The sequence below is a fragment of the Prionailurus bengalensis genome, chromosome E2 (assembly GCF_016509475.1).
Source record: "Prionailurus bengalensis isolate Pbe53 chromosome E2, Fcat_Pben_1.1_paternal_pri, whole genome shotgun sequence".
NCBI lineage: Eukaryota > Metazoa > Chordata > Mammalia > Carnivora > Felidae > Prionailurus > Prionailurus bengalensis.
The window spans coordinates 1,020,755-1,043,851 of NC_057352.1; the positions used below are offsets into that span (position 1 = coordinate 1,020,755).

The window sequence follows — 23,097 nt, forward strand, 5'->3', positions numbered from 1 at the left end:
TTCCTGTGTCCAGTCTGTGGCCATCGTTTTGGCTGTCGGCAGGTGTCTTCGCCTTGTGAGACGTTCCGGAGGGCCGGGCCGCGGCGAGAAAGGAGGCTTTGTCCCGCCGTACGGAGGCGAGTCTGGGGGCGGGGACCTCGTCGCCAGCGAGACCGGCCTGGAGACTTCTGTGCCCGTGACCGTCGTGTTCACTCAGCTGTCATCACTTCACTCCGCCCACAGTCCGATGGCGGTGGCCGCGCCCAGGGACCCGGCTGAGGTAAACGCGCGGCCCCCGGGCCCCCGCCTCCGCCCCTCCAGGCCAGAGCGCGGGGCACCTGCTCGGGTCTCTGCAGCCCAGGCCCCAGTGTCCGGCCCCGGGGAGGTGCTCGTGGGCGGGGGCCCAGTGTCTGAGCGCTGGCGTGACGGGGTGTGGGAGTGGGCTGCAAGGAAGGGGCCGGCTGGTGCAGGGCTGCAGGGGGACCTGAGGGGGAGGATTCGGGAGTGTGGGGTCCTCCTTCTGCCCTCGGGGAACATAAGTGCCGCGGAGTCACGGGGGGGACTGGCGGGCTGGAGGGTTGTCCTTTCACGTGAGGACTCTAGACGCCAAGGACTCTAGACACTAGACGCCAAGTTTTGGCCAAAGGAAGGACACGATCTCCGTAAGGGGTGGGGGGTGAGGGGTGGTGAAGACCTTGTGGCCCTGGGAGGTTGAGTCTTTGTTCAAGGTCACACCTGGTAAAAGGCAAAACTGAGTACTCAGGCACAAAAAATAGAAAGAAGCCAGCCTGAGGTCAGCTGGCTGAGGTCCTAAGTTCATGTCAGGGGTTATATGTGGATGTTCCCTTTAATGGTGACCGTTTTAAGCAGGTGTGGAAGGTTAACCCAGGACTGGGTACCAAGATGTGCAAGTGCCTAGAGGTAAAACTAAAGTCAGGAATGTTCAAAACCACAGGTCTCCGTTTCTTTCAAGTAGGAATAAATAGCAAGTGGATAGGTGTCATGACAAGAGTGACTGCCTGCGCTTCTGGGTGTGTGTTCTAGAAGTAACGAGAGGTTTTGATCACAGGAAGGAGGTGATGTTACCAAGGTCTTAGAAGACTTCATCTGGCTTCAGAGTGGAAAACAGACTATGAGCTTGAGGGAGCAAGAAGGACAATCATTGTGGTGGCTACTGCTATAGTCCAGGTGAGGGGTAATGGACCAGGGTTGTTGCTTAGGAAATGGTTGTATTCTGGCTGTGTGTTAAAAAAATTTTTTTATTAATGTTTTATTTTTGAAAGAGAGAGGCAGAGCACGAGCAGGAGAGGGGCAGAGAGAGAGGGAGACACAGAATCTGAAGCAGGTTCCAGACTCTGAGCTGTCAGCACAGAGCCCGACACAGGGCTTGAATTCATGAACCATGAGATCATGACCTGAGCCAAAGTTGGTCGCTTAACAGACTGAGCCACCCAAGTGCCCTGTGTGTCTTTATTTATTTTTTATTTTGTATTTATTTATTAAAATAAATTTTTTTTGTATTTATTTTTGAGAGACAGAGCCTGGGTGGGGGAGGGGCAGAGAGAGAGAGACACACACAGAATCTGAAGCAGGCTCCAGGCTCTGAACTGTCAGCACAGAGCCTGACATGGGGCTCGAACCCACAAGCCGCGAGATCATGACCTGAGCTGAAGTCGGACACTTAACTGACTGGACCACCCAGGTGCCCCTGTGTGTTTTTAAAAGGGGCAACTAGACTTTCTGATGTGGACAGTGAGAAAATGAAAGAGCTAATCAGTGATGACCTCAAAGATTTTGGTCTTAGCAGCTGTAGGAATGGAAGCTGCATCAATGTGTTACCGAACTCCAGTCCTTGGACCCAGTGAGAGTAGAAATGAACCTGGACCCACGATTTAAAAATACAGACAAAGCTTTATTGGAGCAACAGCTGTAACTGAATGGAAACACAGTCACAACAAAGGTGTTAGACTGGCTCTCCGAAAAATAGGGAATTTTAAAGGACCTAGGGCAGAAAAGGAGTGACGTGTAAGCATGTAGGGGTGGGGAAATACAAGGAATTGGGCACGCAGGCCCAGTTGACAGAACATGCTTCTTCATACATTGGGTGTTTTGTTTGCAGTTAAGCCTCCACCTCTGGGCGTGATTTTCAACATTGTAGTGAGTTAAAGGTAACTCTTGGTCACTCCATGATCCATCTGTGCTGGCATGAGTTAGGGGTTAAGCTCCAACTGGTCTGGGCCGCAAGAGCTCTTCCTCCAGGAAGTCGTGATAGCTTGAGGGGTAGTTTTGGTTTCCATCATGGGATGCTCTGCCTCTTGGGTCTTTGGCCTGAGTTAGGAGATAAGCTGGAAAGAAGAGCCTAAGAAAAATGTGGGACAAAGGTCGGTGGATACAAGCAGGTGAGAAGTAAAGGTCAGGTCTTGGGATCTAGCTGCTGGCACATTCAGATGAGCAAGTTGGTATTCACCGAGGATATCAGGAGCTTAGTTTTGACCATGTGAAGAGTCTGAGGTGTTTCAAAAATCAGTGACTGGAGGCATCAAATGAACAGCTTACAGGTCGGGAAATCTGGGGAGGGATTCAGGTTAGAAACATCCAAAATGTGGAAACTACAGTGGGGACGAAGAGGACTGAGCGGTGGGTCGTATTTAGGCAAACTTGAGGTTGTGGTGGCAAAACTATTTGGGGGCCAGGTGTGGAGGGTGAGGGCCAGGACTGGGTCTCTTGCTTGGATACCTGGGTGATGGTTTCGGGCTGCACAGATGCAGGTAAGTAGACATGAGGTTTGGTGTATCAGACAGACTAGTCTGTAGATGGCCAGAGCTTCCAAGGGAAGAGTGGATTTGCAGTGGATGCAGAGATGAGAGGTAGGGGACAAAAGATGATGCCCAGGCCAGAACTGGTATTTATTAGCCACTTTTTAGACTTAGCAAGATTTTGTGAGGACTTTGGTGGGGCCTGATGTGTTTCATTCAGCCTGGTCAGGGAAAATAGGGTCACCTGTGAGAATCACCAGGCCTGGGGTGGGCAATCAATGGAGTTGGTCTCGAAGGTTAGGGGGACAGAGAAAATTTTTATTTGCTGAGGTGATAGCAAGTGCATCAAGGAAATAGGATGGGCCTATGGATATGTGAGATCTGCCCAGGGTTCTGTGTGTCTAAGTCAGGCAGGGATCAGAGCCACAGGATGATCAGAGCCATAAAATGATTTGGAATAACACTGCTGTTGGGACCCGTATGAGGTTAGTGGTCTTACAGGATCCTGTTTGAATTTGCCACTTGAATTGTGGGTGCTGTGTGCCAAATTGTGGCATAAGGCCTAAACCCTGTATGATACGCTTCCTTGACGTGTGGAGGTACCTAGTGCTCTCAGATGGCCTGAGTGCAAATTCTCCTTCCCACACTGCTTCATGGGATAATATCTCCTAGCCTAACAACCCTTTTCCTAAAGGGAACAGGGCACGGTTCCTGCTCATCTCTTTGTAGCAGGTTTCAGTCCCCTCCCAGCCCACAGACTTATTCACACAAGCCAGTCACAGCCTATGGGATACAGAGGGCTCCCAACCTTTTCATCCTACAAGGATAGCATCTCACAGCCCCTATTTTCTCACTTTTTTCCAGAATGCAGCCCCCATGTGGGCCTTTATGGTGAGTAGTATCCTGTTCTCAGAGGGATGAATTTGTGATAAACTGCTGTCAGTCACATCTGTCCAGTCTTAGGTGTTACGTGTTCAGCCATCACCATAATCTGAGGGTGGGGTGAGGAGGACGCAGTTTAAATATAGGTAACTTCTGGGCAGGTCAGGGAGCTGTCTTTGGAGTGGGACAGTGAGGCGGTGGCAGCCGCAGTAATTTGACTGTGGGTTACGGGCACTAAGGGATGTGCAGCCTAAAGAAAGATGTGGATTTGGAGAGGGAACATGTCAGATGATCCCAGGGCCCTGCATTGCTAATTACATGACAATGACCATACCAGGGGAATTGCTTGTCAGGAGGTTGTGGATCCCTGTGTGCCAGGCCCAGAGCTCAGATATATATTTTTCTGCCTGTCTTTTATTGCTGGTGGTTGAACCCAGTGGCCAATGGGACCATGAGGAGACAATAACACCAGTGGTACCAGGGCCTGATTTCTCCTCTAAGTTGGGAAGCTTGGGAGATGGATGGTCATAGGGAGATGTGCGGGGGAAAGGATTGTGGCTTCTCAGAAGTAGAATGTAGTTTTATCTGTCATGCAGGGCAGTGTGACCTTTGAAGATGTAGCTTATAGTTGTCTACACTATAAGCAAGATGAAGCAGACTTACTATCACTGTTACTGAATTTTGAATAAAAATATCCTGGAAGACTAAATGACATGCAATGTGAGCTTACAAATATATAAAGTTGATTAGATAAATAATGAGATGTTCTAGAGGGAACTTAAAGCCTAGAGACTATACTTGGAACATTTGTTTTTCTTGCCCAGCAGGTAAAGCAGGACTGAGACACCCACATGTCACTGTCAGAAAGCATGAAGGGATGAATGTTGGGGAGGCTGAGGAGACCAGTGTGGAGGTGTTCATCAGACTATGTTGTAGGTTCATAATCAGGATTATTCAAAAAGATGAAGCAGAAGAAAGTAAAAGGCGACTGACATATTCATTAGGATGAGACATGGCTCTTGTCTCACTGAGATGAGAATAGAGTTTTGGGGCTTTGGTTTCACAGGAAGGTCTGGGGGAAAGGCCGTGGCTGTGAACATGGTGGGCTTGTTGCTTGTACCCGATCAGGACAAGGACATGGAGCCACTTGGTAGATGAGGCCAGAGCACACAATGTCAGTGGATGGCAACATGCATACATGCAGTGAGGTGATATTTCTAGAATATCCAATGAATACTACTATATATATTTTTAGTAGTTTTTATTTATTTTGGGGCCATTTACTTTCATAGCAGTAAAGTTACTTAATGCAGATGCAGGCTGCAGGAGAAGAAACCAGTGACACTTTGGACACATCATTCTAAGCTCCATCCACTGCAAAGTATTATGGCAAAGCTTAAGGTTCTGAAAGCCACTCATAAAGGAGGCAATGCTGAGAAAAACCTGCCCCTTTGTGAAAATAAAGACAAGGTAATATCCAACATCATTCCAGAAAACATTTCCTTCCGCTGTCATTGGCTGAGAAATCTCATTAGAGGGAAGCTTTATTGAGTTTAAAGATAAGTTGGTTGAAATTCAAGTCTGTCAATAACACCTTCTGTGCTGTGAGAAAAGTAAAATTATAAAGATAATATAAGGATCCCACATTCAGTATGGTTGAGGCAGATAATATCCAAATTTTAGTAGAAACCATTTTATCAATTTAGAGGACTTGGGCGGTTTGATTTTCCTTGAATCAGAGAAATATGTAAACTTTAAAATAAAATTGGATTGGGGCACCTGGAAGTTGGTGGAGCATGTGACTCTTCATCTCGGGGTTGTGAGTTTGATAAATAAATAAGGCTTATTATCTTTACACTCAGAAGTCATTTTTCACGTAACCGACTTTTCCAACTCAATATAACATAAACATTAACATCAGGTCTTTCACACACACAAATTTAATTTTTGGAGGGTTTTTTAATACTACCAAAGATTGAAACTAATTTGATGTCTATCAATGGAAGATTGAATAAATCATGACGGATACCAAGATGGAGCATTAGCTTTGGAGGAAGTTCTCCCAACTGCTACAGCTCTGGAACATACTGTTAGGTGAAAAAGAAGAGGAAGAAGGTGTCATAATATTTTGTGCAGGAAGCTGTATTTTTCTAAGAATGGAAGGAAAATTTTGTTTGTTTGTTTCTCTTGAGTGTCATTAGGAGCTGATTGGCTCCTAAGTAAGAACTTACTGAATATATTGATACTGACTTGATGAAAATAGAGATAAGGAGATAGTATGTTTTTTGGAATGTCATATAGAGAAAAGTAGCAATGGCAATGGCCCCATATGAATAATTCTACCCAAGTACCAAATCTAATTTTGATCCCACCCATTGATTTTAAGTGACTGTTTAAAGGAACAATGGGGCATCGAAGATTATATTAAAATACATTATGAGTAAGCAGTAAGCCAAATTAATATATGTGAAATTCTATGAGATATATGAACCCTTTCATAAAATGTAATATGTTAAGATAAAAGGGATAGGATATCTGTAGAATATAATAAAATCTAGAGAACATATAAATATGATACAATGGTCAGAAAAATATTTGAGTGCTGACTCCAACAAACAACTCTAAATATTTAATCAACACATCACAATTGAATACTGACTTGGTAATTGATGATTTTAAGCAACTATTATTTAATTTACATATAATAAAAATACTTTATGCTAAATGAAATATTCTTTTATAAAAAACATTCTTTTATAAATATTCACATAAGTGTTTAGAGGCACAATTATATGACTTCTTAAATTATCCTTAACATGAATTGGCTTTGGAGGGAAGTTGGGTGGGTTTATAAGCGAAATGAGTTTGGCAGTGGGTAGGTTCTGTGAAACTGTTATGGGTTCACATGGTTCATTTTATTAACCTTTCTCTTTTGTAGATGTCTGAAAATTTAAAGTTATTGTTAAAATGTCATTATTTCAATAATTAAATACAGATAAAAATATTTTTCCTCTATTTGCTAAAATCATTATTTTCTAGGGCACCATTCATCCTTATATTGCATTATTTAGACTTCAATTTTGAGAGTATTACATTGAAGTCTCTTTCTGTTACTGTTTCTCATCATTTTTCCTAAGCAAGAATCAATAATTTATATGCTTTCTACGTTGGGAGGAGAGGTCAGTGAAAGGAGTAAGGTCAGCCATGTGGGTAGAGCTTGCATACTGGAGAAGAGAAGACCCCACTAAGTTAGCTGTTATTTTGTATTTATGATCAGTTTTTTACTTGTTAAGCAGGTCATCAAATCCAGATTATTATTTTAAAAAGATTTTTTTAACGTTTTATTTATTTTTGAGACAGAGAGAGACAGAGCATGAACAGGGGAGGGGCAGAGAGAGAGGGAGACACAGAATCGGAAGCAGGCTCCAGGCTCTGAGCCATCAGCCCAGAGCCCAACACGGGGCTCGAACTCCCGGACTGTGAGATCATGACCTGAGCTGAAGTCGGACGCTTCACCGACTGAGCCACCCAGGCGCCCCAGATTATTATTTTTTAAATTAGACTTTATGATTTTAGGGCAGTTTTAAGTTCACAGCAAAATTAGTGGAAGCTACAGAGGTATCCCGTATATGCCTTCCCCCGCAAAAGCACACACTTCCTGCTATCAACATCCCACGTCAGAGTGATATGTTTGTTCACAATCTATGAATCTGTGCTGACACATCATTTTCACTCAAAGTCCATGGTTAACATTAGGGTTCACACTTAGTGTTGTGCATTCTGTGGATTTTTACTATCTCCATAGTTCGACCTTTTCCAGAATGTCATATACTTGCAATCCTACAGTATGTACCCTTTTCAGATTGGTTTCTTCCACTTAGTAATATGCCTTTTCATGACTTGATAACTTCTTTTTTAAAATAATTTTTTAAAAATATTTATTTTGAGAGAGAGTGCAAGAGAGCACATGTACATGAGCAAGGGGGGGGGGGTGCAGAGAGAGATGGAGGGAGAATCCCAAATAGACTCCGCACTGTCAGCGAAGAGCCCCATGTGGGGCCCAATCTCACGAACCATGAGATCATGACCTGAGCCGAAGTCAAAAATCTGATGTTATCCAACTGAGCCATCCAGGTGCCCCTTGATAACTTCTTTTTAGTGCTGAATAATATCCCATTGTCTGGATAGGACATAATTTATCCATTCACCTATTGAAGGACACCTTGGTTGTTTCCTAGTTTGGACAGTTATGGATAAAACAGCTAAAAATGTCTATCTTCAGGTTTTTATGTGGACATACATTTTCAACTGCTTTGGGTAAATACCAAGGGGCACAATGCCAGATTGTATGATAAGAGTGTGATTAGTTCTGTAAGAAACCACCAAACCATCTTCCAAAGTGGCTGTACCAGTTTGCATCCCTACCAGTAATGAGTGAGAGTTTCTATTGCTCTGTATTCTTATGAGCATTTGTTGTCATCAGTGTTCTGGATTTTGGCCATTTCTATTAGATATTTAGTTATATCTCATTGTTTTATTTTGCAATTTCTAATGATAAAATGATGTTGAGCATCTTTTCATATGCTCGCTTGCCATCCATCTGTCTTCTTTGGTGAAGTATCTGTTCACGTTTATGTTAAAAAAAAAACCAGTTTTATTAGCTACATTAAGTTAACGACACCTAAACCATCCAAATTTGAGATTCTCCCAGAGAATTCAAATTAGGATTCATCACAGCATCACTTACTTCAAATCCATAATAATATTTTACTTGTTTACCTTAATAGTCCATAAGTTATTAAATAACAGTAAATTATTAATTGGAATTAGACTTCAGGGACCATCAGATGTTTGGTAAACTACAGGTTAGTTACTGCGAATATATGCTAACAAATAAGTATTTCTGGAGGGATGCACAACAATTGATGACAGAACTTAACTCTTGCGTTATAGGAGATAGGGCGTCAAGTAGGAGAAAGAGGAAATACTAGGTATTGTATATGTATGCACATAAATCTCAAAATTTTCTAAACAAAAAGGTTGTATACATATTGAAAAAATAGTAAGGAAAACAGTAATAAACTAGAACAAACAAAGTGTGTGTGTGCGCGCACGTGCGTGTGAAATTAATCCATAAATACAAATAATAGAAAATTATAGAGGAATTGTAATAAAGAAAAAGTATGAAATGAATTTAAATAATAATCAGATGTAATATGTAAGTGGGAGTCAGAACCACAAGATTTGGGTACATAAAGAGATCACAAAAGATCTTTGAGTCCTGGACCAGTTGTGGTTACCTGTCTCACTCCTACTAAGAACTGTAGTCATTTGTGAAAAAAATCAAGCCTGTGTCCTGTCTTTTATCACATAGTTTCTGTAGAAGGACACTTAGGGACTAAATTGGCACATCTTATTTTCAGGAGAAGTAACAGGAGACTCCCCACCTCACAGCTCTGTGGCTTAAATTCTAGAGGTCAGATCAGACCAAGTTGTCACTGCTCAGAGGATGAGTGGGGCAGCTGCTTTAGAAATCCTTGCAGATCTGGAGCAGGTGCTGATATCCAGGGGCCATATAAGTGCCAGAGAAACACTTGGGCCTTGACACCGTCATACACCTTTGTGATTCCTGGCCTCTGCACTCAGTGATCTTTCACTTGTTCTTTCTCTTATCCAATGAGGTGTTTATTCTGAGTGAGAACACACTTGTGACAGCACTCCGGCTGGTTTTAAAGGTTAACTTGCTTCTAGTTGACACGCTCCTTACTTGCTGACCTGAGGTCCTTGATCTATAACAGCTCATTTATACTCTCTTTGAGATTTGTAGACCACCTGTCTTGAGGTGTGAGGAACTAGAACTTTCCCAGGCCACAGAGGCCAGCAGATCGGTTTGAAGCCACCTCGGCTTTCTGATTAGCCTAGCAATTTTCTTTTATTTTCTTTTCTCTTTTTTTTTGTAGAAAAACTTTTTTTTTTTTTAGGTCACAGAAATGTTTTTCCTCACCTCCCTTTTTGCATCTATAGACCTTGCCCTCCTTTGCAGAAAGAACAGAGTCCTCCTGCACAGCACATAACCAGGACCCCACTGCACAACTACCAAGCACCGAGACAACATCTATAACTGGCACCATCGAGTTTGCCCGTGACCAAGAAATGTTGCAGGTCACGGCACTCCCTTTGCTGAGTAGCTGTCCTAAACCCCTTTACCAACCCCTGGGCCAGGTAGAAACCTCAGAGTTGGCGTTTGGACAAGAGTCCTCTTCTCCCCAGGTTGCTGGCCTTGTATATAAAGCTCAAATTCCTTTCCAATTAAAACTGGTCTCTTGAGTAATGATCTTTCAGGCGACTGCCAGCCAAACTTGGGTTCAGTAACACTTTCTTTGTGCTGATCCCAGAAATTTGCTATAGACCTAAAATACAGATGAAATAATGTGCACCCAGCTCCCTAGGACCAGTAATAAAGTACACGGGGTGTGCAGTTTTGTAATTGATCACAGAAAGTTTTCAAAGACTATTCATTCATTGGGCTCTCCAGAGCAACAGAACCGAGAGAGAGAGAGAGAGAGAGAGAGACGTCATATTCGTTTTTTCCTCGGTAATATTGGCTTAATGGAGACATGAGAGAGAAAGGAGAGAGATTTTAAAGGAACTGGTTCACAAAAATGTGGAGGCTGGAAAAGTCTAAGATCTTAGATCTTAGATCTAAACTGGAGATCCAGGGAATAGTGGATGTTCAGCGCTAGTCTGAAGCCAGTCTAGAGACAGAATTTCCTCTGTCTGTGGAATCTCTGACTGTGCCCTTCTCATCTGAAAATATATTGCATATTTTAGCTATTTGTTTTGTTTGAAGTTTATCTTTCCTGATGGTAACATTGGCTTAATAGAGGCAGGTTCTTTGCCAAACATTTTCTTCCTACTTCTCATATACAAGAATAAGGTGTGACACACATTGCTTGCTTAACATGTACCAATTGAAGCAGTGAATAAAAGTATACCTACCTTGTCCCTGTTCATTTTTAAGAATGTGAAATCTTTCCTACTTCTTTATTTTCATCTTCTAGCAGGCTGCAATGATGCACAAATAACAGAAATTTAAAGTAATATATTTTTAGGTGAAACACTTGGGTTGACCAAAAACACATCCCAGTAAACACATCTTCCATCTTAGCTGTCTTCTCTCAATGATTAGACCTTGTCTTGCCTGTCGTTTTTACCTGGTGTTTTCCAGGCATTTTAGATATGTTATAGGCTGGCTGTTTCTCTCAAATAGTTTTTTTTAATTTTTTTAACTTTTTAATTCTTTTAGTTTATTTATTTTTGAGAGACAGAGAGAGACAGAGCATGAGCAGGAGAGAGGCAGAGAGAGAGGGGGAGACACAGAATCTGAAGCAGGCTTCAGGCTCTGAGCTGTCAGCACACAGCCCGACCTCGGGCTCCAACTCATGAGCTGTGAGATCATGACCTGAGCCAAAGTCTGATGCTTAACCGACTGAGCCACCCAGGTGCCCCAAAAAACACTCTTAAAAAGTTGAGTTGTTGTGGGGCGCCTGGGTGGCGCAGTCGGTTAAGCGTCCGACATCAGCCAGGTCACGATCTCGCGGTCCGGGAGTTCGAGCCCCGCGTCAGGCTCTGGGCTGATGGCTCAGAGCCTGGAGCCTGTTTCCGATTCTGTGTCTCCCTCTCTCTCTGCCCCTCCCCCGTTCATGCTCTGTCTCTCTCTGTCCCAAAAATAAATAAACGTTGAAAAAAAAAATTAAAAAAAAAAAGTTGAGTTGTAAAGGGTGTGGGTGAGAAATGGTAGAAGCAGGAAATGTACTGGATGGAAGAGTGAAGTATAATTGTTTTAAGGTGTCCAACGAAGTTATTTTAAGTTTTTTTTTTAACTTTTTTTTTAATTTTTTTTAACGTTTATTCATTTTTGAGACAGAGAGAGACAGAGCATGAACGGAGGAGGGTCAGAGAGAGGGAGACACAGAATCCGAAATAGGCTCCAGGCTCCGAGCCATCCGCACAGAGCCTGACGCGGGGCTCGAACTCACGGTCCGCGAGATCATGACCTGAGCCGAAGTCGGCCGCTCAACCGACTGAGCCACCCAGGTGCCCCTATTTTAAGTTTTTATTTAAGTAATCTCTACACCCAACATGGAACTCAAATTCACAACCCAAAGATCAAGAGTTACATGATCTTCTGAGTCAGCCAGGCACCCCCAACATTGTTATTTTAAGAGATTTAAACAACTTGTCTTTGCCAACTCCTTACAGCTTCTCTCTAAAGAGTACCTTCAGACAATGGTGGCTTTGGAAGGAAATATTTTCTAGGTGACGTTGGACATAAACTTGTCCTTTATTTTCACAGAGGGGCAGAAGGATCTGTCTCAGCACTACATTCTCTCAAGTGACTTCTAGGCCAATACACTTTGCCCCAGGATTCTGAGGTGGGTGGAGCTAAGAATGATGTCTCCAAAGTGCCTTGGACTCTGCTCTTTCCTCTAGTGGGCCCTGTAACTCCTGCTAAATTCCTTTCTTGCCATGAATAGACGGGAGCAATAAAAAGGAAAAACAACTCCAGAAAAAAAAAATAATTCATGGAAACTGTTATGCAGGCATTCCAGAAAGATATATAGTCCCAGTACATGAATTCATGTTGTTCGTCATTCACATTGTATGTTCTCACTTCATGGTCTACCAAGTGGCTCCAAGGGACTTTGGCGCAGACACAAGTGGAGAATCCAATACAGTCACAGGAACCGCCTTTCCCCTAGACTTTCTCGTAAGCAGCATTCTTATCCTGGTGAGACAAAAGCCATTCTCATCCTGGTGAATACATTTGTCACCTTTTGTTCTCTTTTATCTTTCGGAATATGAACCTACACCATGGTCTGATGAATAGCTCTACACTGATTTCTTCAGGCTCCCTGACATTCATCCCTTTGTGCTCGTTGGTAGTGACACCCAGGTCTCTCAGTTATACTTTGCCGGCTCGGCAAGAAAAACATTTGTTCCAAGTGTAGTTTCTGGGCTCTAAGTTCTCTCTAGGACATCTCACCATTTCTTTAAATAAACTTTACATGTTTGTAGGCTCAGATTTTATGTCATTTAATCTGAGAAACTTTGACTCAAAGGTGAATAACAAAGATCATAACTCTCTTCTATATTGCTTATATTGTGGAAAACATGAAGGCCACTCATTCAAAAGTAATTTTCTAAAATTGTATGATGTAGTTCACTAGAGGCTCAGGTAATTTTATGATCTAACAGTGGGAATGTTCAGAATATAGGAGTTGAGAGTATAAAACCACTTTTGATTACAAATTTACGCTGACATTTAAAAGATTCTAATTAACAAAGCATAGTGGCAGGGGAGGGGGTGTTTCAAATGGAGTAAAAAAGACCTGGGAATACTCTGAGATGGAAAGGCACATGGAATTCAAAAGACTGAAGGAAGATCAATGGGTGTTTAGTACAATGTATGATGGGGACTGTGGTGAGAAAAGCAGCATAGAAAGTGGGTGAGGCTTTTTCTACGAGGTATCAGAGGACACCTGAACTGTAAGAATGATTAGAACTTTGGGTAAGGGAAATAATGGGTTTGTGAGGGATTAATCAGATGGGATCAATAGTATTGTTAATGATAACATTTTAAGTATCCAAATAAATGTATTAAACTTTACATTTTAGCACCTTTTAATATGTTTTAATTGAAAGGTTTTTGTTTTAAATAGTTCTTATAAGTGCATTTACAGTACTTAGTATGAAGCTTTTGGAAATTGTTTTTATAAAAGTCAATTTTAGTAATTATTGTGAGCCATTGGCACCTGGATTATACTTTCAAAAAGTTGCTCTTTTTCTCTTTATTACATATCGTTAGTAAGCCATTTACCTTTCATTACCACTAAAACGTTTATTAATGTAATATTAATATTTGAAATCCTAAGCCAGAATGTGTATTTGGAGAAAGAGCATTCATAGAGGCAATTAAGGTAAAATGACATCATAAGGATGGGGCACTACTTCATTAGGACTGATTTCTTTATAAGAATAGACACCAGGAGTATGGTCACAGAGAGGAAAAGGCCCTGTGAGGGCACAGCAAGATGGCCATCCACAAGCCAAGGAGAGAGGCCTTAGGAGAAACTTTCATCTTCAACTTCCAGCATCCAGAGCGGTGAGAAAATAAATTTCTGTTCAAGCTGCTTCAGTCCATACTGTTTTGTTATGACAGTCCTAGTAGGCTACCACAATTGTCATTTAATGTGTTCTTCTCACCCAAAAAATAAATAAGCTGGACATCCAAAAAGATACAGTTAGGGGACACAATGGTCACAATTCTAAAAAGGCTACACCTGCCCTGGCTGGCTCAGTCAGTGGAGCATGTGACTCTTGATCTCACGAGGCTGTGGTTCCAGCCCCACCTTGGGTGTACAGATTACTTAAAATTTTTTTTTAAAAAGTAAGGCTACACAATTATAAGTTAGCTTTTACAAAATATAGAGGGTTTAGTATAGAGCTTTTACAATTTTACTTCCGCTTCTGTTGATTTTTGCTTCCACTTCTCAAAATCACTTATGATACAGGTAAGGGAGAAGTTTTCTGTGGGAGCCAGAAACAATTCCTCTTTGTCCACCTGTGTCAGGGTGGTGTAATATGCCTTTTCTTGCTTTTCTGTGATGGCCCTGTGTGGAGTCTTTTTTCTTCTTCCTGACAAACACACACATAAAACTGAGTAATGCTTCAGGCCATATACATTTGAGGAACAATACCGTAATGTTTCCAGCTATGTGTGAACTCTTTTATGTTTTAATGATGTATGGAATCAGATGCCATTTTAAAAATTTGTTTGTTTATTGAGATCAAGTGAGCACATGAGAGCGAGCCAGGGAGGGGCAGAGGGAGAGAGAATCTCAAGTAGGCTCCATACATACTGCGGACCCAGGAGTGGGGCTCGATTTCACCACCCTGAGACCATGACCTGAGCTGAAATTAAGAGCGGGCCGCTTAACCCACTGAGCCAGCCAGAAGCTCAGCCGGGCGCTCCTAAAATTAATATTATTTGAGATGCGCCCAAATCCTCTATCCAAATGGCATCTCTGGCACCTGGGTGGCTCATTTGGTAGAGCATCCCACTCTCGATCCCAGGGTCGTGAGTTCAAGCCTCACGTTGGGCATGGAGCCCATTTAAAATAATATTTTTATCCTCAGGGAGCAGGCTGAGCTTTATAGAGTCGAAATAATGTCTCTAAGCCACGTTTAACAATGAGCAAAAACCCCTTCTCCCCACTGACTCTGAAGGGTCACTAGCCTTGCCTGCGTGCCGTGTGGCCCACCTACTGGTAGACACTGCGGACCGTGTGCTACTACTACATTTCCCAGAAGATCCTGCGCTGGGCGGCCGCAGTCAGGAGCCAATGAGGGGCCATTTCCGTGCGTGCGCGTCGTCTCGGGGCGGGACTTCCGGGGCCGTCATCCTGGTCCTTTTGGCACATTCTTTCACACAAATTCCGGAGCTCCGGGTTCGGATTGTGGATGACTGACCGAGAAAGGGCGGGCGGAGGCGCCGTACGCGGCGCGCCGACCGGGGTTCACGGCTCGGCGACGCCGCCCGTGCTGCCCCGCGCCGGGGCCGGGACAGGCACCGCCCGCCCGGGTGTCCGCCTCGCCCACAGAGTCCGATGGCGGCGGCCGAGCGCAGGGACCCGGCTGAGGTAAAAGCGCGGCCCCCGGACCCTCCTCTCCCCGCCCCCACCCCCGACCCTCAGGCCCGAGCGCGGGGCGCTTGCTCGCGTCCCTGCGGCCCCGGTCCCGGTGTCCGGGCCCGGGAGGCGCTCGTGGGCGGGGTCCCAGTGTCTGAGCGCCGGCCTGAGGGGGTGCGGGAGTGGGCTGCAGGGGAGGGGTCGGCTGTTGCAGGGCTGCAGGGGGCGCCGAGGGGGAATCGGGGGGATGTGGGGTCCGCCCTCTGCTCTCGGGGAACAGAGGGTGTGCGGCGAGGGCACTGGCGGGCTGGAGGGGTTGCCTCTTCATGTGAGGACTCTAGACGCCAGGGAGAGTTCTGGCCTAGCAGCGGGGGGAGGGTTTGGTCCTAGCAGCTGAAGCTACGGAAGCTCCATCAACTGGGATGGGGACGTTGGCGGTGGGCTCATTTTCACTGTGAATGTCTTAAGTTTTTCGGCCCTGTTAAGAGTGTGAGAAGTTTCAGAGAACTGAGTGAAAGCGTCAAATGGGCCACTGGACACTCAGGTCTGGAATCTGGGAGAGGTCCAGGATGGAGACATCCAAGAGTTCTGGCTATTGTGTGGACCAGGTGGAGCTTTGGGTCACATATAGGAGGGGTGAGATGCAGGTGGTGGTAGCGTGGTGGCAGTGCTGTTGGTGGGCTGGAAAGAAGAGGGTGCCTGCTGAAGGAGAAGTGTGATAGCGGGAACAGTGTGGGAGAGAGGACCATCTGGCAGGTGGCCAAGACTTCCCTGGGAGGAGTGGACAGGAGACGGCTGCGGAGGCAGAACTAGTCGTTGAGTCAGGATGACAGTGAGGCCTGTTTATTCGCTACCGTGCAGATTCACCAGAATTGTGGCGAGATTTTACGGCATCTGCGGTGTTTTAGTCTTACTGGTGGATAAGGTCTGGGGCAAATCTGTTCATTTGTGAGGGTCACTGTGCCTGGCATGGAGACCAGTGGGGTTTTGATGCACTTTTTTTTTCCTCCGTTTATTTATTTTGGGAGAGAGCACAAGCAGGGCAGGGGCAGAGAGAGAGAATGGCAAGCAGGCTCTGAAATGCCAGCGCAGAGCCCGATATGGGGGTCAATCTCATGACTGTGAGATATGAGCTGAAATCAAGAGTCGGACGCTTAAGAGACTGAGCCACTCAGGTGCCCCTTGATGCACTTCTTTTTTTTTTTTTTCAACGTTTATTTATTTTTGGGACAGAGAGAGACAGAGCATGAACGGGGGAGGAGCAGAGAGAGAGGGAGACACAGAACCAAAAACAGGCTCCAGGCTCTGAGCCATCAGCCCAGAGCCCGACGCGGGGCTCGAACTCACGGACCGCGAGATCGTGACCTGAGCTGAAGTCGGACGCTTAACCGACTGCGCCACCCAGGCGCCCCCCTTGATGCACTTCTAATGAAAGTTAAGTGGAGAAAGGAGGGTTGCTGCTGCTATGGGGACAGCAAGGGCAGCACAGAAGTAGAAGAGGGTCATGAGATTCACTTGTGGTTCTGGGTGACTAATACTGAAGCAGAGATCCCAGGCAGAGAGATGGGCAGGCCTTCAAAGCAGCACTTGGGGTTTCTTTGTCATTGGGATCCCATCAAAGGACGGGGGTTATACCAGATCATGTTTGAAACTTTCAAGCATGCTGGATGCGGTGTGCCCAGTACGTGGGTGAGTCCAGGGAGATGCCTGTGGTGCAGGGCAGGGAGATGGTAGAGCTTGGGAGTGCATTTGAGGGATCCATAGATGTGAGAGAGGTCTACTGAGTGATGTACATACACATCAAGAGTAAGTATGAGCTGAGAGCCCTCCGGCCCTGGGATTGGGGACCTTGGGGTGAAGCATGAGCCCATGTGGCCGTATCTTGTATGTATGATCTGTGAGATGTAGGAGAAATGCTTGGTAAGAGGGATGGGGCCCTGAGGGCCAGTCCCAGAGCTTCCTTGACATCATGTGCACTCCTGCTTGTTGTTGCTGAGAACCGCTGTCAGTGGCACTGGGGCCCGGTACCTCCTCTAGGGTGGGGAGTTCTGGAGGAGGATGGATGTGGAGTAGATGTGTAGGAGGTGGATTGTGGGTTCTCAGAGAAAGAATGTTCATGGTTTCATTTGTCCTGTTCTTTTTTTTTAAATTTTTTTTTCAAAGTTTATTTATTTTTGGGACAGAGAGAGACAGAGCATGAGCGGGGGAGGGGCAGAGGGAGAGGGAGACACAGAACCGGAAACAGGCTCCAGGCTCTGAGCCATCAGCCCAGAGCCTGATGCGGGGCTCGAACTCACGGACCGCGAGATCGTGACCTGGCTGAAGTCGGACGCTTAACCGACTGCGCCACCCAGGCGCCCCTCATCTGTCCTGTTCTTGACAGGGTGGTGTGACCTTTGAGGATGTCGCCGTGTACTTCTCCCAGGAGGAGTGGAAGCTCCTTGATGAGGCTCAGAAACGCTTGTACCACGATGTGATGCTGGAGACCTTTGCACTTATATCCTCACTGGGTAAGACCCTCCCCAGTGATGTGGACTAGGTTTTGCACTTCACCATCCATAACCCTCTTTTCCTTTTTTTTTTTCCTTTTTTTTTTTTCCTTGTCCCTCTTGCCCCCGGGGTCTTCTCTGTCCTTTTCAACATATAGACCATAGGTACAGCTGGCTTTCCCCGTTTCCTGGATAGTTGCTGTCCTAGGTAGGGCTGTGTTTTTGCACTGCCCTCTTCTCTCCCCAGTTCAGCACTGTCCCTACTGAACTTTTACAAGAAGGATTTGATTTCAGTAGTTGTGCAGTAAGGCTAATGGATGGCATCTTGTTTGTCCTCTCCCTGGCCAGTTCATCTCTCTAGGTCCATGGCTCTTCTGTGTCCTTGGTTTTGTTTGCTTATTTAATCTGAGATTTCATTGTGCTTGCCTGTGCTGGGAATTGCAGGCATTATCATGACCATTATTTACATGGACCATGGACTGTCTTTCAAAACCATCCGGTTCTATTTATAGTGTTCAGACCTCTTTTTTCTTTTTCTTGTTTGCCAGCTTTATTGAAGTATCATTGACCAATAATTTTGTATATATTTATATTTATAGTGTATAGTGTTATGACCTTGATATTCATGTATATTATGAAATGGTTACTACAATTGATTTCATATCATCACTTTACATATTTTTTGTGAGTATAAGAACCCTTAAGATCTATTCTCTTAGCGAATTCAAGTGTACAGCACAGCATTATTAATGATAATCACCGCGGTGCATATTAGATTCACAGAACTTGATCAGTTTGTAACAGACCAGCATCTCCCTGTTTCCCATAGCCTCCAGCCCCTGGCATTCTACTCTTTGTTTCTTTTCTTCCTTCCTTCCTTCCTTCTTTCCTTCCTTCCTTCCTTCCTTCCTTCCTTCCTTTTTTTGATTCCACATAGAAGTGATACCATATAGTATTTGTCTTTCTCTGTTTGACTTATTTCACTTTGCATTATGCTCTCCAAGTTTATTCATGTTGTCATAAATGCATGATTTCCTTTTTTATGGCTGAACAATACTCCATTGTATATATATACACCAGGGTTTATTTATCCATTCATCCATAGATACTTACCTTGTTCTCATACCTTGGCTGTTGTGAACAGTGCTGCAATAAATACAGGAGTACAAATACCTCTTTGAGATACTCAGTTTTTTTAAGGTTTTATTTTTTACAGTAATCTCTATACCCAAAGCGGGGCTTGAACTCACAACCCTGAGATCAAGAGTCTCATGCTCTTCTAACTGAAACAGGCACTGCTATTTTTTTTGTAATTTTTTTTTTAATGTTTTTATTTATTTTTGAGAGAGAGTGTGCTAGCAAGGGAGGGGCAAAGAGAGAGGGAGACACAGAATCTGAAGCAGGCTCCAGGCTCTGTGCCTGGATGCAGAGCTCGTACCCATGAACCTTGAGATCATGACCTAGCCAAAGTTGGACACTTAACAGACTGAGCCACCCAGGCGCCCCTGGTGCTGCTATTTTTAATTTTTGAAAGCTTTTCCATTCTGTACCGATGTGTGTACCAATTTATCTTACCAACTGTGATGATTTCCTTTTTTTCACATTCCTTACCAACACTTATTCTCTCTTGCATTTTGATAAGAGCTATCCTAATAGGTGTGAGGTGATTTTTCATTGTAACTAAGATTTGCATTTTTCTGATGTTAGTGATGTTGAGCACCTTTTCATGTACCTGTGGGCCATTTATATGTCTTTGGATAGATGTTTATTCAGGTCCTTTGCTTCTTTTGGGTTATTTGGGTTTTGTTGTTGAGTTTTATGAGTTCTTTATATATTCTGGATATTAATCTCTTGGCAGATATTTTCTCTTATTTCTTAGGTTGTCTTTTCATTTTGTTGATTATTTCCATTGCTATGAAGAAGTTTTTGGTTTGATACAGTTCCACTTATTTATTTTTGCTTTTGTTTCAAAACAAAATGGTGTCCTATCCAAAAAATCATTGGCAACACAAATGTCAAGGAGCTTTTTCTGTATGTTTTCTTCTAAAACTTCTATAATTTTAGGTTTAAGTTTTTTTAAAAAATCCAATTCAAGTTAATTTTTGTGAGTGGTGTAAAATACAAGTCCAGTGTTTTTGTTGTTGTTGTATTTGGTAGCTTTAGGGTTTATTAAGCTGTGCCTTAGTATAGATAGGCACTGGGGCTTGCCCATGGTGCTCTTAACATGGAAAACCCAGGTGTTCTGCCAATTCTTCTTGAGCACTGACAACAGGAAATTGACAGCTAAGTAGATGTTGTCCACAAGGTCCTCATCTGTCATCTTCACATGGCCAATGGCCACTGCCCAACACAGTATTTTCTTCATCTGGAATTTGATTGTGAACTTCACATAGGCCACGTATTCTCATTATGGGTCAGCAAGGAAGGGAACTTATCAGCCTTATTCAGGCCTGGGCCCAGGATTTGTGTAATCTGCTTGATCAGAGATTCTGAAAGCAAAAAGGCATCATAGTTCTTGGCCAGCTTCTTGACTGATTTTTTTATTCTTGTTGAGTTTCTTCAGTGCCTCAATATCCATGTAGGGAATATCCACAGCCTTGGCCTCATCACAGTGCTGCTGGCACCCAAATTACATATGGAGAACTTGGGGTGGGGAGTGGACAAAAGCCCGTAATGTCCACATTCACTGACAGCTAGTCTGGCTTCTCAAACCAGCTGGCAGGCTTGGCCAAAGTCTCCCCATGCCTCCCATCTTATTTTAAGACCCAAGGTGGAGGTCTTTTTTCTTTTTCCATGTGGATATCCATTTATTGAAGAGACTGTCCTTTCCTCGTTATACATACTTGGTGTCTTTATCAAAGATTAGTTGACCCATGTGTGCAAAGGTTTATCTCTGGGCTCTCTATTCTGTTTCATTGGTCTGTTTTTATGCTAGTACCATACTGTTTTAATTACTATAGCTTTGGAATATTTTGAAATCAAGAAGTGTGATGTCTCCAGCTTTGCTCTTTTTTCTCAAGATTGCTTTGGGTATTTGGAGTTTTCTGTGGTTCCATATGAATTTTACAATTGTTTTTTCTATTTCTGTGAAAAATGTCATTGGATTTTGTTATGGATTGCATTAAATCTGTAGATTGCTTTGGGTAGATTGCTGTGGTAAAATGGACATTTTAACTATTAATTCTTCCAGTCTGAGAACACAGGATGTTTTTCCATTTGTGTCTTCAATTTTTTTCATCAATTTCTTATAATTTTCTTTTTTTTTTTTTTAATTTTTTTTTTTCAACATTTATTTATTTTTGGGACAGAGAGAGACAGAGCATGAACGGGGGAGGGGCAGAGAGAGAGGGAAACACAGATACGGAAACAGGCTCCAGGCTCTGAGCCATCAGCCCAGAGCCTGACGCGGGGCTTGAACTCCCGGACCGCGAGCTCGTGACCTGGCTGAAGTCGGACGCTTAACCGACTGTGCCACCCAGGCGCCCCTTTTTCTTATAATTTTCAAGATACAGATTTTTCACCTTCTATGTTAAATTTATTTTGAATATTGTTTTCTTTTTGATGCTATTTTAAGTGGGATTGTTTTCTCAGTTTTTTTTCCCCAGGTAGTTTATTATTGGTGTATATAAATACAATTTAGTTTTGTATGTTGATTTTTTTTTTTTTAGTTCTACAACCTTACTGAATTCATTAATTACTTCTAACAGTGTTTTGGTGTATTCTTTGATTTTCTGTATGTTAGGTTGTATCACCTGCAAACAGACCATTTTACTTTCATTCCGATTTGGATGCCTTTTATTATTTTTTTTCCTTAATTACTTGGGGCTAGAACTTCTAGTTCTAGGTTGAATAAAAGTGAAGGTGGGGTACCTGGGTGGCTCAGTCAGTTGAATGTCCATCTCTTGATTTCTGCTCAGGTCGTGATCTCATGGTTTGTGGGATTGGGCCTTGCATCAGGCTCTGCACAGAGAGTGCAGAGCCTGCTTGGGATTCATTCTCCTTCTCCCTCTCTCCCTCTCTCCCTCCCTCCCTCCCTCCCTCCCTCCCTCCCTCCCTCCTTCCCTCCTTCCCCTCCCTCCTCCTCCCCCACTCACACTCTCTCAAAATAAATAAACTTACTACATCTATTGATGTGATTATATGATTTTTACCTTTTAAACTCTTATTCCATTAAGGTGGTGTATTACATTTATTGATATGCACATATTGAACTATCCTTGGATCCCAGGGATAAATCCTGATTGATTGTAGTGTATGATCCTTGTAATGTGCTTTTGGATTTGGATTTGGTTTGCAAGTATTTTTTTTTTCTTTCTTTGAAGAGTTTTGCATTCATGTTCATTGGGGATATTGGCCTGTACTTTTCTTCTCTTGTACTACCTTTGAGGTAATACTGGCCTCATAAAATGATTTTAGAAGTGTTCCTTCAGTTTTTTGGAAGACTTTAAGAAGGATGGCGTTGATTCTTTAAATATGTAGTGGAATTTCCAGTGATTCTGTCCGGTTCTGGGCTTTTCTTTGTTAGGAGATTTTTTTTTTTTAAGTTTATTTATTTATTTTAAGACACACAGAAAGAGAGCATGGGGGGGGGGGGGCAGAGAAAGGGGGAGGGAGAGAATCCCAAGCAGGCTGTGTGCTGCCAGTGCAGAACCCAGTGTGGGGCTTGAACTCATGAAGTGTGAGATCATGACCTGATCCAGAATCAAGAGTCGGAAGCTTAACTGACTGATCACCCAGGCACCCCTGGGAGATTTTTTTTTTTTTAATGTTTATTTATTTTTGAGAGAGAGCAAGTGGGAGAGTGGCAGAGAGGGAGACCGAGAATCCCAAACAGGCTCTGTGCTGTCAACACAGAGTCCGATGCAGGGCTTGAGCCCACGAACCGTGAGACCATGACCTGGGCCAAAATTAAGAGTCAGAAGATTAACTGACTGAGCCACCTATGTCCCTTGTTGGAAGATTTTTTATTACTGATTGACTCTCCTTACCAGTTATGAGTCTGTTGAGATTTTCTATTTCTTCAGTATTTAGTATTGTCAGGTTGTATGTTTCTGTGAATTTATCTGTTCTAGGTTAGCCAATTTGTTGTCATGTAATTGTTCATAGTAGTCTCTTTTGTTTGATTATATTCCTGCAGTATCACTTGTGATGTTTCCGCTTTCATTTCTGGTTTTGTGTCTTCTCACATTTTTCTTAGTCTAACTAATGGTTTGTCAAATTGTTTATCATCTCAAAAACCCAACTGTTAGTTTCATTGGTCTTTCTATTTTTCTAGTTTCTGTTTCAATTATTTCTACTATA

At 43.4% G+C, this 23,097-nt stretch overlaps 1 protein-coding gene and 1 pseudogene across 2 annotated transcripts in view; one reads left to right on the forward strand and one right to left on the reverse strand.

Annotated features, from left to right (window-relative positions):
• LOC122493684 (zinc finger protein 256-like) overlaps positions 1-23,097 on the forward strand; it is a 29,009-nt gene continuing 5,912 nt past the window's right edge. The window contains exons 1-2 of one of the 2 annotated variants that reach the window (XM_043598198.1): positions 1-259; positions 17,691-17,817. In XM_043598198.1, coding sequence (XP_043454133.1) covers positions 227-259; positions 17,691-17,817 — 160 coding nt within the window. In that variant the 5' untranslated portion in view covers positions 1-226. Of the gene's footprint in view, positions 260-14,735; positions 15,320-17,690; positions 17,818-23,097 lie in introns of those variants that run through there. The other variant, XM_043598197.1, reaches the window with a different exon arrangement.
• Positions 19,892-20,671, reverse strand: LOC122494642 (annotated as a pseudogene).